Source organism: Mus pahari, chromosome 8 (genome assembly GCF_900095145.1).
Source record: "Mus pahari chromosome 8, PAHARI_EIJ_v1.1, whole genome shotgun sequence".
Taxonomy (NCBI): Eukaryota; Metazoa; Chordata; class Mammalia; order Rodentia; family Muridae; genus Mus; species Mus pahari.
Window position 1 is genome coordinate 65,767,970 of NC_034597.1, and position 17,666 is coordinate 65,785,635.

At 40.4% G+C, this 17,666-nt stretch overlaps 2 protein-coding genes across 3 annotated transcripts in view; both read left to right on the top strand.

The window, feature by feature from the left end:
* The window catches only part of Cpb2 (carboxypeptidase B2), a 41,375-nt gene extending 30,577 nt beyond the window's left edge, over positions 1 to 10,798 (top strand). The window contains exons 8-11 of the mRNA XM_021203763.1: positions 237 to 330; positions 2,656 to 2,858; positions 5,748 to 5,835; positions 10,478 to 10,798. Coding sequence (XP_021059422.1) covers positions 237 to 330; positions 2,656 to 2,858; positions 5,748 to 5,835; positions 10,478 to 10,662 — 570 coding nt within the window. The 3' untranslated portion in view covers positions 10,663 to 10,798. The remainder of the gene's footprint in view (positions 1 to 236; positions 331 to 2,655; positions 2,859 to 5,747; positions 5,836 to 10,477) is intronic.
* An 832-nt stretch (positions 10,799 to 11,630) lies between these two features.
* Positions 11,631 to 17,666, top strand: part of Zc3h13 (zinc finger CCCH-type containing 13) — a 62,508-nt gene continuing 56,472 nt past the window's right edge. For both annotated transcript variants that reach the window (XM_021203342.2, XM_029541575.1), the window contains exon 1: positions 11,631 to 11,949. The gene's annotated coding sequence lies outside the window, so the exon portion shown is untranslated. The remainder of the gene's footprint in view (positions 11,950 to 17,666) is intronic.

A 17,666-nucleotide genomic window follows, 5' to 3' on the forward strand; every position in this document is an offset into this window, starting at 1 on the left:
TACATAGAGAAACGCTGTCTCGAAAAACCAAAAAAAAAAAAAAAAAAAAAAAAAGTTCCCAGAATTCCCAATGCCAGTCACAGAAACTATCTGCATTCCTTTGTTAGGCTCAGGCTAACAGTTTGAATGAGTATGACAGGGATCTGGCGGAGATGGGACTGTGTACGAGGACTGTGACAGAGACAGGATGCTCCAGCAGGATGCTAGATAGCCTTGCCACCATCTGGTTCTTTTAGAATCGAATGTGGAGAAAGAACCGCTCTGTCCACAAGAACAACCGCTGCGTGGGCACAGACCTGAACAGGAACTTCGCTTCCAAACACTGGTGCGGTAAGCATTTGTTTCCTGGGTCTCTTCATGCAAGTGGTGAGAGAAGTCTGGGGCTTCAAGGAGATCACAGGGAAGTCCTGGCTGATCTGTCAGAGAAGCAAATAACAAACATCCTAAGTAACCACAGTGCTGTGACTGCTGACTTGAGCCAGCAAATCACTTTAATCTCTCCCTCCTGCTGTTGGCTCATCTGTAAATCAGAAAACTGAACCAGTTGATTTTTATTTATCCTTTGATAAGCTTACATGAGTAGACATGTATCTCGATTATATTTACCTTCAGTTTTCTTTCTCACTCTCCCCAAATTGCCCTAAACATTGCCTTATCTCCTCCTCTTCCCCTTCCCCCTCCTTTCTATAATTCACTGAGTCCCGTTAGTGCTGCCTGCATGAGGGTGGGGAACCTACCAAAGCAAATCCACTAGGAAAAACGACCACCTTCCACAGCAACCATCAATTGCGCATGGTTCCTCTGCTAGGAACTGGGACCTGTTAGGCTCTGGCCATATCCCTGCTGGAATGTTTCGCTGGTTTGATCTCATGCAGGTGTGTGCAGCTAACCATAGTTACTGTGAGTTCCTGGGTGTGAAGCCATGCGGTGTCCAGAAGACAGCGTTTCCAAGCTCTCCTCACTGTCCTTTGGCTCTTCCATTCTTTCTTCTGCCTCTTCCACAATATTCCCTGTCCCCTGCAGGAGTTAATACAGATGATCCACTTAAGGCCGAGGACTCAACAAGGAACAGGGTTTAAAGGTCTCTTCTTCCTAAATTAAAAAAAAAAAAAATCTCAGAACCAAGAAAGTCAGAGATCTCACTTAAACAAGTCATGTTTATCATCAGAATAACAAAGGCTAGAGTAGGAACATTTCTAATGTTCCTAGTCTTTCATTTCTAATTGTATAGGCAAATGTTTGTTTATGTAGTGTTTGAAGCATTTTTATTGTGTTCAAATGTTGCCTTTCTTAACAAGTTCATTTTTCATGAATAATATAAAACATTTAAGAAATAATAAAAATATTAGAAATGATATAAAAACAGGCACAGTGAGAACTTACCATCCTTTGGTTTGAATGAGCTGAGGTCTCAGTGTGTATAGACTTGGATCATAGGAACACCCTGCTTTCAGGAGGCACATAGGGACAATGTGCTCTCGGGAGGCAGATATAAACTTACCTTTTCTTCCCATTGCACCCAAATTTATAGTTCATAATGCTATGGTTAAGAAACAGCTATGGGCCAGGGATGATGATATATATATGTAATTACAGCACTCTGGGGCTGAGGCAGGCAGATGAGAGGGTTCAAGGTCAGACCGGGTTATATAGCATGCTACAAACAAGCCTCTTAAACTAGACAATGAGTATTAATCATCTGTCATATTGAAAATATGTACACAGTGCTTAGGCAAAATGTGGTTCTCTGAGGTTCCACTCATGTGAATTTGGGGAAAGGAGAAAGGCTGAGAGGCAGGTGTAATAGTCAGGGCTCTTTAGAGGAACAGAATTGATAGAATGAAAAAAACTATATACATACACACATACACATATTTGTATACTATATATATATACTTTGCATACATTGTATACATCTACATATACTACATATAAACAATATACATCATATAAACATAGCTACATCATCTGTATCTACTACATCTATAGCATATACATCATAATCATACATATGCACATACATATACAATACACATATATACACATATGTATATATACACTCCACTTCAAATAAATAAAGGAAAATCCTTCATAAGTGTACCCAGTCCCTTGGGTTTTAGTTAATTCCAGATACTGTCTATTCTAAGAACAGCCATCACATCGGGCTACCAGGCTAAAGGGATACATATTATGACTTCTCAGGCTACTGTAAGACAGATCCAGAGACTTATTTCTACAGTCTCACTTGATGTTGAGGACTCTTTTTTTGTTTTGAATTAACTATGCTGATTCTTAAATTGCTAAGACCATAAATAAAATCATTTATAGTGCCTAAGGAAATTCAGAATTTATCTGTCCTCATTTAACCAAAAGTTTGGCAACAAGTCCCATCTTAGACCTTCCTGGTTGTGTTTTCAGGATCCAAGAGAGCTGCCCCCAGGCTGTAAGGAAGACCCTCCTAGGACGACTTTGCTATAAATACTTGGCTTCAAAAGAAACACAGACAACATTTACTGGACATAAAGAAATATGTCCCTTATAGAACCTCCCCTTATCCATCTTTCTGGATTTGTTGCACAATAGCTATAAGGGAATTCACAAAGCACAGAGGGACACATATCTTATAATAACGCCATATTAACAATTTTACTACAGAGAAGGGTGCATCAAGTTTTTCCTGCTCTGAAACCTACTGTGGACTTTATCCTGAGTCTGAGCCAGAGGTGAAGGCAGTGGCTGACTTTTTGAGAAGAAATATCAACCACATTAAAGCTTACATCAGTATGCACTCATACTCCCAACAAATACTGTTTCCCTATTCCTATAACAGAAGCAAAAGCAAGGACCACGAGGAACTGGTAAGTGCTACTTATTTTCTTAGAAGAATTTTATAAATTAAATATTCTATCCAAGAATTTAAAAAAAAAAAGATAGGACAAGTTATTGCTTTAGGGAACAATAAGTAGGTGTTTTTCTCTACACTCTAACTCTGCCAGAAATTGGCTTGGGTCAGAGGGCACTAAGAGGATTCTAACCACAGTGAATGGCTTCCCTATATTAGATGAACTATGCAGAAGCCAGGAGGGGCTGTTAGTTGATGTGATTTGAGCATCTCATTGGGGGCTGAGAATGGTAGGGTTACACAGTGGTCACTGACTTTCTAGGACAGCTTGCCTCTGAATAACTCATGTGGGTGCCAGCAGTGGGAATTATTTATTCAGTGCCACTTTTTAGCTCCAAGTGCTAGCAAAGAACCATCAGTGTCTGCACTAAGACAAGCCTGTTTGGACTGTAGTGGACAATATAGGACATTCAGAGAAGCCCCACACAGTCTGCTATCAACTTACTGCTTTTTGATCCCAGAGGTTCTGTTTGGATTATTGACAGGAATAAAGGATGCAGGACTCTCAGTGGGTTATACCAGTGGTCCTCAACCCTCCTAATGCTGTGACCCTTTAATACAGTTCCTCATGTTGTGGTGACCCCCAACCATAAAATTATTTCATTGCTATTTCATAAGTGTTAATTCTGCTGTTTTTATGAACTGTAATGCAAATATCTGATATGCAGGATATCTGATATGTGAACCCCCCCCCAAGGGGTCACCACCCACAGGTTGAGAACTGCTGGGTTATACTCAGAATTAGTTAAACCCTTGTCCCAGGTGCTTTGGAGAGAGGGGAAGTGCCCTGGCATCAGCAAGGATTGATCCCTGTTTAGTGGATTTTATTTATTGCTTGATCTTTGTTCTCCCTCTCCCTCCCCCTCCCCCTCCCCCCCTCTCTCCCTTTGGTTTTTCGAGACAGGGTTTCTCTGTGTAGCCCTGGCTGTCCTGGAACTCACTCTGCAGACCAGGCTGGCCTCAAACTCAGAAATCCACCTGCCTCTCCTGAGTGCTGGGATTAAAGGCGTGCGCCACCACTGCCTGGCATTCCCTGGCTCTCTTAACAGAGTAAAGCACCGCCACATTAGGTAGGCTGGCAATTATTCATGACAAATACATATTTTCTGAAAATAGCTTGTTTAAAATAAAAACACATTGACATTTATGCTTTTTAATTCTCAAAGGAAATGTCTTAAAGAAATGTTCATCATTTTATTATTTATCTTTATTTACTAGTTTATTAATACTGCACATAGAGAAAAATATTTGCCATGATTTAGATATAGAATTGATCTGGTTTTACCTTATTTGGTGGTTGCTGTCAGGACAACTACTTAATCATGGGTAAAAATCTGTATCCAGCCCACATTGGAAGAAGCATTAGCAAACCCCTGCAGTTAAGGATAACTCCATAGGATTAGCGAGATGATCCACAGTGCGCACCACAGACAGCTGTACTCATATGTGATGCAGCAGAAGTCACTGCTGCCTGGAAAGCCAGGGAAGTAAGGCATAAGGTGGACTCTTCACCAAGGGTAAGGAGACAAGAATAATAAAGGTTTATTGATGCCAAGGGGCAGACACCATTGCAACCAGGCATGGAGAGTCTTCTATGCATAAGGGCGGATCTCCTCTGCAGACATGATTCCCACAGGAACATACTCAGGGGATTTGATGGGGCCATAGGGAAATAGATGAGGTCAGTTTGGGAAAGTGTTTGAATGCCAGTTCATATTGATGTATACAGATAATGAAGTTCCGTTGAATTGTTTTTCATTTTATTCTATGTGTGTGGGTATTTTGCCTGCATGTGTGTCTGTGTACTAAACACATGTAGTGCTCGGGGAGGCCAGAAAAAGAGCATTTGGATCCTCTAGGGCTGGAGCTACAGACAGTTGTGAGCTGCCATGTGGGTCCTGGGAATTGTACCTACGTCCTCTGGAAGAGCAACTAGTGCTCTGAACTGCTAATCCATCTCTCCAGCCTCTCTTACCCACCAAAACTTCTTTTTTTAAACATTTATTCAATGCATGTGCAGAAGTGTACATGTCATAGCTTATGGAGATCAAAGGACAACTTCCAGGCGTTGGTTCTTTTCTTCCACTGTGTGGATCCCAGGGATTAACTCAGGCCATCGAGCTGTGTGGCAAACACCTTTACTTACCCATAGAACCATGCCCCTGGCTCCTAAAACCAAAATTGGTTTTGTACAAAAACAAGTCCCCACTGTCATAACACAACAGCCACAGAAAACCCTCTGCATCTTCAAGCAACCAATAGTGAGTCCCAGAAAGCTAGCTCCAACTTTAGAGACGATACCAAGTTGGTAAGTGGGAACTTCGGGAAACATTTCTCAGAGTCGGGACCACCTGTAGCGGAATCAGCTCCATATCAGGGGTGTAGCCCTGTATTTGATAAAGACACAAGAACAAACAGTGGAGCTTGTAAGACACAAACTGTGCATCCAGTGAGAGCATGTGTGCTCTTTAGAGAAGTGAAGTTTAAAGTACAGTGTTAACTTTGTCTAGGAATGGAATAACGCCAGTGCTATAAATATCTAGCTCATTTTACATAATAAATTAATTCCTGAAATGCCACGTGAGGGTTTTAAATGCAAATTATTGAAAACATTCAAAGTATTGGCAGAGTTCAGTTTTTAAAGCCACTCAGTTGTAATTGCCATAAACTGAAAAACTGTACTTTTTTTTTTTTTAGTATCTTTTAAATTTACTTTTCGGATAAATCCAGGCTTTTTACATATAGACTTGCATTCAATTAATGTGCTTATTTTATGTTTAGAAAGTTCAAACTGTCCTGTTTTGAAGCTGAATATTGACCAACATCTTTATCCTATTTTTTCTAGTCTCTAGTGGCCAGCGAAGCAGTTCGTGCAATTGAAAGTATTAATAGAAACACCAGGTACACACATGGCAGTGGCTCAGAAAGTCTATGTAAGTATTTCTGCAACAGTAACTTTTATTCTCCTGATGTAACTGTCTCCTGCCTCCCTCTGCTGACCTAGGCCTAGCCCTGGAGGCTTCTGGCCTCTGTACAATCTAATCCAGGCCTAGAATGTTCTCAGCCTCTGAGAGTTACTGCTGACGCTGCTCACTCTTTCTAGTTCTTTTTGAGCTCTGGGTGGCTGGTTCAACTCAGTCACTCTGGCTTAAAGTCCTCTCCCAGATGACTCAATCTGGTTTTTCTCTCAGTCCCTGAATTACTCTGCTTGACCTCAAACTAACTCTGTCAGTCTTTTCTATCTTCCGGCTCCTTCTCATCCCCTTGCGTGCTGTGTCTTTACCTGTGTCTAGCCTGTTCTCTCTTCCATCTGTCTCTGTAAAGCTCTCCCGGTAACCCTGCCTCCTTCTCCCTCCCTCTGCTCCCCTCTCCCTCCCAACTCTACTTACTGCTCTCACCAGCTCTACTGTATCCCGTACTGTACTCCCTCCTGAGCTGTCTGTCTCTCCCTGAAGTAGCTTCTCTTCCCTCTCTTTTCTTGTGAAAGTTGGGCATATCTTATCCTGTCAAATCTTTCTCTGATTCATCACTTTGCCCCTCAGTTAGACATCACTTTCAAACATGGGTGCTTCCTTCTACAAACTAACATTACCCTCATTGTTTGGGGTTAAATGTATGTACAACCATGCCTGGACCCAAGCTTTTATCTGGAACTTGGTCTGTACCAGGCTGGTCTTGAACTCAGATCTCCTGAGATTAGAGTCGTGTCTGTATTCCAGCCAGATCACGCACATCTTTGGATGCGGTCTCTTGCCAGCAGCCATGTTCTGAATGAGCATGCCTTTCTGCACTCCTCCTTTTTTTCTTGCTCCTTCTTTCCCTCCCCTCCTCCTCCATCCCTGCATTCTCTCCGCAGTGCTGGGGGCTGACACCCATGGCCTTTGGCAATGTTTGTTTCTTCTTGGGAGCTTAGACCAGGGGGCATAGCAGTGGCATCTATTTGGTCTCTTGTGTAGTTTTAGTTTTCCACACCACAGGGTCATATGTGAAGTCACCATAATGTCTAAAAAACAGAAGCATAATTTAACCAGTGACAGTGCAGAACAAAGCCATGGTGACCGAGAAATGCACTAGGCTGTGCATGAGTTAGAACCCCCAGCATCCCTGTTTAAAACTAGCAAACAAACAAAGAGAGATGTGGCCATATGCACCTGTAACCCCAACACTATTCAGGGGCAGGAGGGCAGAGAGGGGCAGGAAGTTTGCTGGATGTTCTGGCTACCAGCCTAGCTCCAGTGTCCTAAACAACCCAGTCTCGAGTGATTAAGGTGAAAAGTGATAGAGCAGGCATCCAGTGTCCTCCTTTGGCCTCCATATGCAGGTGTGTATGAACAATCAGATATAACACACACACACACACACACACACACACACACACACACACACACACACCACACACACACACACACACACACACACACACACACTTGCAGCAACAAAAGAAGAAGCCAAGGTAGTATTTAAGAAATGAAGCTTATCTCTATAGAGTGGCGATTATATACTTGGCAAGCATACTAATTAGGAGGAAACAGCGATTCAAGGCCAAAAGTGTACATAAAATGCTCACAGCTATCGTGTGATATATAAAGCTAGAAGATGCCATTCGCCTTGCATGTTTTTTAGTGGCAGCCTGTTTCCTGATGCATAGTAAGAGCTTGGTTGTGGCAAACTCACCAACTGTTTTCGATCTATTTCTACTGAGAGATACTTACTGAGAAACTCCTGTGCAGGCTGACAGACCCTGATTCTGTTCTTCTGAAGCCAAAGGATGGGGTCAACACCTGAAACAATTCCTGGGGAGACGAGAATAGCTGTCACTTCAGATAGGGAAGCTGTTATCAGACCAAAGGAGGGATAACACCTCTGTCCAGTGTGATCAACCAGAGAGTTTGGGGGTTACAGGAATCTGGGAGAAGAAGGAGAAATGACTCAAAGACAGGCACATCACCAAAGCCCACCCCAGCCTGGGTAATGGCTCAGAGAAGCTGGAACTGTTTCATCTAGGGGGAAATTGCTTCACAAAAATGAGCTAAGAACAGAAGCCAAGTACGGAAACAAATGTCAGCAAACTACAGGTCACTGACCAAGCCCAGGCTGCTACACATCTTCATAGCCTCTGAAACAAGAGTGGTTTTCCTAATTTTAAAAACATGTTTGAAAAAAAAAACCTATGAAAATAATTAAATCTTGACACATCAAGATTATATGAAAATTCATATTTGTTTCTGTGAATCGTTTTATTGGGACACAGCCGTGTTCATTAATTTGCATATTATCTATGGCAGCTTTCTTGACAGCCCAGATAATTGCAACAGGACCAGCTGGCTCACAAACACAAACTATTTCTTATCCTAGATTTTTTTCAGAAAAAAAAATAAAGCCTTGCCAATTTCTAATGCAAACAAATGTTTAAATGAAATGCAATTTCACTCACCGATCTAAAGAAAATAAAAGGGTTGGGAATGATTGTAGCTGAGAGAAGCTACGTGGCTAAAGTGGCCTGGCAAGGTGCCCCTCCGTAAGTGGAATTCCTTGGAGAACTATTAAGTAGCTGCCAGATGATAGTGAAATATGTTGAATAAAGGCATGAAAAAGATTTTGAGGAACCATAGGGAAATCCCAGGGTCTCAAATATGATTGACCCAACAGCTGCTTCGTTTCAATACCCCTGTAAATATCAAATGCTTTATTAGCAGCAAGTCCAATCCTTCTTCCTTTGTCTTCAGTCCTTCCTGGAGCTGTCTATCACATCAGATTGGCCCGCATACCTTTAGTGTTGCTGGCCCATGGCTGCCTTGTTAACATAGGCAACTTCCACACACTCATTCACTTAGGGTGTGTGTGTGTGTGTACTCACAGGATAAGAGCTGGAACTATAAATGTTAGGTGTTTGTTGATCATAATTATTAGAAATATTTATGGATGACTGAATGCATCCACTATTGATAGATATTTTAAAAATTTTAGAAATTCTGTATAAACCATCTATAATCCCAGCACTCAAGAAGCAGGAGAATTAAGAGTTCAGGTACATCCTGGGTTATATGGAGAGTCTGAGGCCAGCCCAGGCTACACTTGAGTTGTTAAATGTATGTATGTGTATACATAGACACACAACACATACGTGACAACTACAAAAAAATACTAAAACATACTTAAAGTCAAATAACAGGAGATGTCTACATGTTTTGGGCACTAGGAAAACACTATTAAAATTTTTCCTAAATTGTTTTGTGTAGTTGATGCAGTCCTGTGACACTTAACTAATTTTGAAGGAAGCCTACATGCTTTGTGATGGGGAAACAATAGTGACCATTCCATAAATTGATTTGTATATTTGATGTACTCTTATGAACCCTGACATAATTTTGAAGTTTATTTGGAAACATACATATGGTAGAGGAATTTGTAAAATGCTAAAAGTAAGGCTAATAAGAGATATTTGACCCCACTCAAAGCTTGTTATAAACCTAGGATAATTAGGATGCTGTGGAACTGAGCCTGGAAGAGGCAGGTCACTGAACGGGAATAACAGGCACAGGAAGATATTCAAATATATAAGGAGACCTGGTATGTCATAGAGGAGGCATTTCAAACCATAGTTAATTATCAAAAAACTCACAGGCCACTAAGAATAAAAATTGAACTGGATTACTAATACATCTTTCACTAAAATAAATGCCATACTGATCAAATATTAAAGCATAAAAAACCTGCCATGAGCTAAAAATTAAGAGTGAGATAAACTCCACACTTTACATAGATTTCACGACATTAATGCAGTTCTTACAAACAACATATGAAATTAACCACGTAGAAAAGAGATCAAGAAAATTGATAGAAAAATATAAAAATGAATATAAAAACATGCAATTCATTGATAAAGAAATCTAAATCAAAGACAATTTCTCCTTCTCCTCCTCCTCCCCCTCTTCCTCCTTCTTCCAATACCCGGAAAACTTCCAGGATGCAAGATTCTTGCCCATGGTGCAGAAGCTGCCAGTGGGTATTCTGACCCTCTGCTGGGAGGAAATAGGTTTCATTCTTTTGAATAGTACTTGGTGACGAGTGTGGTAACTGTTAAAGGTATGCCACTTTAGTCAAGTAATTCTAACTATAGAAAAGATTCTGAAGTAGGAAACATTGATTTGTGGACAATGGTGCTCATTCTAAAGACACTAAGTTATTCATCAACAAAATTATTTGAATCAATTTTAGTTTACAATGCAATCCTTTAAAATGACTAAAAATAATGTATATTCAAGCACAATAATGATACATTTGGTAATGTTACAATAATTACTTCTAGAAATGTTACAAATTAAGACAGAAAGTGCACACACTGTAAAATGTACTAAAATGTTATTGGCAATTATCCCTCCTCAATCAGATTATTGCTGAGTTCTGGGCAACATGTGTTTTCTTTCTTAACATGGTTTCTTTTAGATGACTACAACTTTCAGATAAGAAATTTAGGTAACATCCAGAAGAAAGCTATTTTCATTTCTACAATAAAATGAAATGTTAATTGATATGAAATAAGTATATTTTTGAAATAATCTGTGTCTCTTTTAGATCTAGCTCCTGGAGGTTCTGATGATTGGATCTATGATTTGGGCATCAAATATTCGTTTACAATTGAGCTCCGAGATACAGGCAGATACGGATTCTTGCTGCCTGAGAGATACATAAAACCCACTTGTGTAGAAGCTTTGGCCGCCATCTCTAAAATAGCTTGGCATGTCATCAGGAACAGTTAATGCACTTACATCTGCTCTCATTATTTTTATTTTATTGATTTCAGAAACACTAAATTGTTGCACTACCTTCTAAGTTTAATCAGTTTCCTTGGTTTTGTTGAAGAATAAAAAACACATACTTTGAGCTTAAGAGTGACAATGGCCCCTTGTGTATTTTAACCTTTTTATTTTTTTATTCTAAGAGGTTAGCTACTGGTCCCACCCCACTGTCCCTTGATTTATGATGAACACTATCTTAAGCAGTTTTAAGATGTACCGTGTGTGTGTGTGTGTGTGTGTGTGTGTGTGTGTGTGTGTGTGTGTGTTGGGGCATGAGTTTAAGCACCAGGTTTATGCTGGACCCCCATAAGAGGCCAGAAGAAAACGGGGAACCGCTGTTACTGAAGGTTACAGAAGGTGGTCAGCAGTCACGTGGGGGATGAGAGTCAAACCTGGTCTCTAAAAGAGCGGCAACTGCTCTTAACGGCTGGAGCCATCTCTCCAGCTCCTCCTAAGCAACTTTTACACTAAATCTACGGAGATCATTGGATCCAAGCAGTAAAAGCAAAGGCACTCTGTAGCACCTCAAGGGTTCGCACCCTGAAATTTCAATCAGTCTCTGCTCGGGTTCTTGAAAATGCAATCCGTGCACAACTTCTGCTCCCGCGACAGGCCCAGGCAGGGGATGGGCGGTTGTCAAAATCTGCAGCTTCGAAATGCGCCAGGCTGGTGGATACCGCCGAAACAAAGTAGAACGTTATGCAATGGAAATCGGTGAAAACGAGAACCTCAGTCCACTGAGAATCTCCGTTCTCCCACGCTGACTCCCTGTGTTCCCAGACCTCAGTAAACACAAGGCGTCAGAAACACACTCCGCACCGCCCTCGCGTCCGACGCGAGGGGGCGTGGTCCGCGATGGGCGGGGCTTCCTCGATGACGACTAATCTGGGGGCCGGAAGCTGCCGGGCCTGCGGAGGAGTCGGGCAAACTCGCGACTTCCGTCGGCTTTCTAGATGCTGCCGGGGTAGCGGCCTGGCAGCGTCGCGGTCTTGGCGCGTTGCTGTGCAGCGACCTCTGTGCGTCTCGTCTCGTGTCCCGAGCTCTCCGGAGCTGGTCGAAGATCCGGGCGGCTCCGCTGCTCTCTGTTCCCGGCGTCCGCCCCCCTTGAGGAGGGCCGGCCCCTGGGAGCCGCGCGTGCACGTCCCCTTGATCGTCCTCCCGGGGCCGGGCGCGGGGACAGCCGGGGCTGAGGCGTCAGGGACGTCCTGAAGCTGAAGACGGCGCTGACGAAGGGTGCTTGGAGAGGAGGTGAGCGTTCGGGGAGCGGATGGGAAGAGGCGTTGGACCGGGCTCGGGTGGGCGTCCTGCGCTGTGGCCTCCATCCTCGCTAGCCTTGTGCTGTGCTTCCTGCGGTTCCGAACGCTGTTTGAGCATCCCACCGCGGACTCTGCAGCGGCTCTCAGGGTTAGATCCGGCTGTTGCTCCTGTTGTGATTCGGAAGTCTGTGTCAGGAAGCAGGCGGACTCGGACACCGTGGTGTGGTGGTCGCATTTGTGTGTGGTGAAAGGGTGCTGCAGTGTGTTCTTGGATTTAGAGTTGCCTTCTTCACGTATTCCAGATCTATTGAAGAAAGGAGAGTCCTTTCGATTGTTCCTGGTCTTGCTTATTTCCCGGCTGCAGTAAATACTATTGGGAGTGTAGGAGTACTGTTTTATCTTGATACTCCAGGCGACGGGAAGGTGGAACGAAAGGAGAAGGTGTATTTGGCAGGATCACTTGCGAAGCAGGTTGACATTTATGTGGCTGGAGAAGTATTCAGAGTTGAAAATACTTGGATGATATTGGTAGGATCTTGCTTGTGAGAGGCAGTATCTTAAGTTAATTCGTTTTATTAGAAGTTTTCAGATAATTTGAACTTTTTGAGTTATGGGCGTGCACAGTCTCTCCTGGTTTGTGAATTTCTAAAAAAATAATTTGAAAAGGTTGGACCTTTAAGTTTGGCATTTAAGGGTTTAAAAGTCTGTGATATGTTTGCTTAGTTAGTCCAGATGACTATGCGGTTCTGCCTATATGTTTAGTCTTGCTATGTAGTATTTAACATTATTAGCTTTAGAACCCAAACAACAATATTTTGCAAATCAGACGTATACATTTTCAAATAACTTCCAACTTCTTAGTTAGATTATATCAGATGACAGTTTCATCTGGAGACTTAGAAAGTTGATGTAGGCATGTCACAATTTCTGTGCAAACGGTTGTGCCCTGAAACTTGAGTTTCAGTGTGAGCATCTGGTAGGATGTAGTTGATACCTACATATAGGAGATGACTCAGATACCTAAATGTGCAGAAACTTAAATCCCTTCTAGAAAACGATGTTTTATATGCCTTCACTCATCTCTATACTTCTAATACATGGTGTAATGTAAATCCTATATAAGTACTTTTATACTAATTTTTACAGATAATGTAAATAAGGTTGGTACACAGTGTGGTTTTGGTTGTTGTTGTTGTTGTTGTTTTGTGTTGCTTTGTTTTTGTTTTTGTTTTTTTCTGGATATTTTCAATCCAGGGGTACAGCTTTTTTATTTGCTTTCTGTTTACTGGTCTTTGGAGTGAATACTAACCTCTATTTTGAGTATATTCTCTGTTCTCAGAAGGCGATACCACCCTGAACACACCTGATCTCAGAAGCTTATCAGGATTGGGCCTGATTAATATCTAGATTGGAGATGTACACATTTACCTCAGTTTAATGTCTGTAATATAAATTTAGAACACTAAAGCACAGTATAACTTTTATATCAATACATTATATTAAGTCATTAGTGTTAACTTATATTGTATTAAGCATAAATTTTGAATTTAAACCTTGGTCATTTTCTCAAGATATTATATATATATATGTGTGTGTGTTATATGTATATATTACATATTATATTATACACACACACACACACACACACATAGCTTAACAGGATTTGAATCCAAAATATACCTGGTTTTAAACATTTAGATAAGGGAATTCACAATTAGTATATTTTTTATTAACGAAAATTTAAGAGGCCTTGAAAGTCATTACTTATTCAAGAAGAGCCACCTCTGTCATGTTCTTTTCTCAGCCAGGTTTATGGTGTAGAACTCAGAGTATATGTTACCCAAAGAAGGGGAACAGTTCTCATATTTGAGATACATTTTCTCTTAGTAGGCTCAGCATTAGTGTCCCTGAATTTGAATTTTCTTACCTTATTTTTTTTTAATTGAAAGGAGATGATGAAAGTTCCAAATATTTATTACACTCCAGAAGAGACTAGATAAAGGAAAACAACTGCATAGTCATTTGGTTTTAATAACTCTTGTATTTGAGAAAGATGGATGAAACAGGTGGTGATAGCCTTAACCAAAGAATAATTTAAATACCAAATAGAGGAACATCTTCAGGCAAAAGTCAGTTTACTAATAAGTGGTTGGTTTACAGTCTCTGATTGGAAAAGACATTGGCATCTACAATTCTGGTTCTTTGTGTCTGATAGTTCTCTTCCACTTTGAAATACTCATATCTGTCTCATTAATGGTTTTTGTCTTTTAATCAAATTTAAACTCTACTTTTTTGTAGTATTCATCTTCCTTTGTGAGCCCAGCATTTAGGATGGGAATTTTTGAGCTTTCAAAACATCAGTGATTACATGGTTTTGAGTTATATGGTTTAATATATGAAACAATTTTTTTGGTGTATTGCAGATTATATATTTATTTGCTGACAAATGAGATTTTAAATTATATTATCTTCTGTGCAAACAGAAAGCATTTATTCGTGCAAAGTTATTACTGTGTGATTACTAATGTTGAGGATAATGTCATATTGTGGATTGCTAGTAGAAGTTCTTAGGTTGACGATGTATTAATCAACTGTATTATTATTGTAATGAAATTCCTTATACAGGATACATAGGAAGAAAAGAAAGCTTATTTTGACTTACAGCTTTAGAGATTTATGTCCAAGGTTGGATCCATTGCTTTGGGTTCTTGGGTATGTAGCGCAACCCACAAAGTGGAGTTAGAGGGAGAGATGAACAGATTAGTTTTACAACCCCCTTTGAAAGTATCCCTTTGCCTCATGATGCAAGGATTTCCTGTTATGCCTTACCTCTTAAAAGGTCCATAGCACCTCCTGCTACCACCACCCCGAGGAACAAGGCTTTACTGACAGTCTCTGCAGGGGGAGAGACATTCATCCAACCCTTAGCAAATGATCAGAGGTGTTCATTCCAGAACCATTGTTCCAGAATCTAAGAAACAGAAGCAGGAAGATTCATTCTTGATAGATATCTTTCATTTTTAATTTTACTTTTTGTGCCTCATGTTTTAGTCCTCTCACTAATATAGACCTGTTACCAAAATACAGTGTAATTGTAGGACAAAATCCAGCACTGTAGGATTCTAGGGTAAAAGGATATATCTTTTATTTCATTGTATTTCTTTCCCCTAATTTGGAAGGCTGAGTAGTAATTGGGAAATCACCCTATAGGTGAGCTCTTTTGTTTTAAGAATTGCTTATTTTCTTTTTGTTTTATGTATATGAGTGTTTTGTCCGGATGTATGTATGTGCACCACATGTGTGCCTGGTGTCTGAGGAGACCAGAAGCGGGTGTTGGATCCCCAGGAACTGGAGTTATGGATGGTTGTGAGTTAACCATGTGGGTGCTAGGAGTTGAATGATGGTCCTCTACAAGAACAACAAGGGCTTTTAACTGCTGAGCCAACTCTGCAGCCCCTGCAGGTGAATCTTGAGTCATTCTTCATGCCATCTGTAAAAGCAATGCTTGTATGGGAAGTAGCTTTTCATTGGTAAGAGTACAAGACTGGGTGTGGCTTATGAATTGGGATCTGCAGTTCTTCCTTCATTGGTGTAACATTCCACTGGGCTCTAGTCATCTAGGATCGGAGAGAAGCTGTGAGGCAATGCGCTGCAGCAGTAGGTCAGGGCGGAGAGCAGTGATGTCTAAATGGAATGACAGCAGTGAAGACATAGTAGAGCAAGGCCAACTGGGGTCCTTTAGAAGACCAAGAAAGGAGATGGCAGAAGATCAGTACTTCAGCTATAGGAATAAATAGTGTTTTAATCAGGATTTTCTAGCGCAGTGCTTCTCAACCTTCCTAATGCTGTGACCCTTTAATAAAGTGGCCACCCAATCATAAAATTATTTTGTTCATACTTCATAACTAAGTTTTCTACCATTATGAATCATAGGGTAAATATCTTATATACTGGCTATCTGATATGCAACTCATCTCCAAGTCGAGAACTACTGCTATAGAGGAACAATGGATAGAATTTAGGCTGAAGTCCAGCTTGTCCAACAGTGGCTGTCCAATGGAAAGTCCAAGAATTCAGTGGTCGTTCAGTGCACAAGGCTGCATGTCTCAGCCGGTCTTCAGTATACGGCAGGCAAAGAACAAACACTTCCTTTTTGAACTTTATATAAGCTACCACAAGAAGGTGTGGTCTAGATTTAAGGTAGATCTTCCTACCTCAAAACATCTGGATTTAGATAGATCTTCCCACTTTATAAATTTCGATCAAGGAAAAATTTGCACTGATGTACCCAACCGCTTGAGTTTTACTTATTCCAGATATAGTCAAGTTGACAAATAAGAACAGCATCACAAATACCTTTGTGGCACTGGTGGAATTTATTAGTCACATCAAGGATAGGAATACTGGGAGGCAGAACTAACCTATTTTCACTGGTAGTATTGTGGAGGGGAAAATGTAAAGTTAAGTTAATTTTCTGGAGGCAGTATTGTAGGATGAGATCATCTACTTACGAGGAAAAAGATTTGCATTATTTTTAGGTTCTGAATAGCTAGTTTATAGGGGAACTTAGAATCTGTTAAGTTTTAGTAGTTTTGCTAAATGTTTGAGGGTCATGATGTGTGCTTATATATTGATATATTTTAGTGGAACTTTAAGATGCATTTTTATCTTCAAACTTTCAGTTTTGAGTGAGTGTGTGTGTAGGTTTTTTTTTTTTTTTGTCGGTTTTTTTGGTTTTTGTTTTGTTTTGTTTTTTTCAAGACACAGTGTCTCTGCGTAGCCCTGACTGTTGTAGAACTCTTGTAGAACAGGCTGGCATTAGATCTGCTGGCCTTTCCCTCCCAAGTGCTTAAGGTGTGCACCACCAGGCTCGGCTGACATACATTTACTCCTTCCTGCCTTCTACATGGATAGAAACTGTCCATTCTAGGTGTTAGTCTCCGTTAATCAAAGCTTTTGTTTTCTAGGTCTTTTTGTAAACCACTTCTATAAGTTTTCAGTTCTTTCATGCTCTATTCCATAATCAACTAGATATATGAACTGCTGTGTCTTCCTCTGCACATTTATATTTGGGCTGAGGATGAGTTTGAGAGAAATTAAAGATATATATATATATATTATACTAATGTTAATTTATATTTGGCTCATTTGCTGTCTTGGAGAATGGCTTGTTCAACTGATTTTGCTTATGTATGTGACATTCTAAACTGTTTAAAGTATATAATTACTTCAGAGTTATTTCCCAGCTTCTATTGTATTAAAAGAATGGTTACGTTTTATTATAAAGAGTTAGTAATATAATATATAAACTTCCCAGTTAAATCTACCTTGATTTGCCATCTTTTTTTCACTTGTCAAACTTTTTTCTAACTTTTGAATGTATCAGAATGTGACCTAAATGGCCTAATTAAGTGAAATATTTTTATAATCATTATTGAATTTTTGGCTTTACTTTTATACTTCAGGATATTTTATCTGTTTTCTTTTTGTTGTTATTTTCAAAACAGAGTTATACTATTAATCCCAGGCTGACCTTGAACTCACTATGTAATCCAGGCTGGCCTGAATATAGTCCTCTTGCCTTAGTCTTCTGAGTGCTAGATTTACAGGCATGCCCCACCACACACTTAGCTGGTACTGATGTCATTTCCTGTCCAGTAATATATATTTATTTTGAAATCATATTAGAGATCGTCTGTGATCTTTATA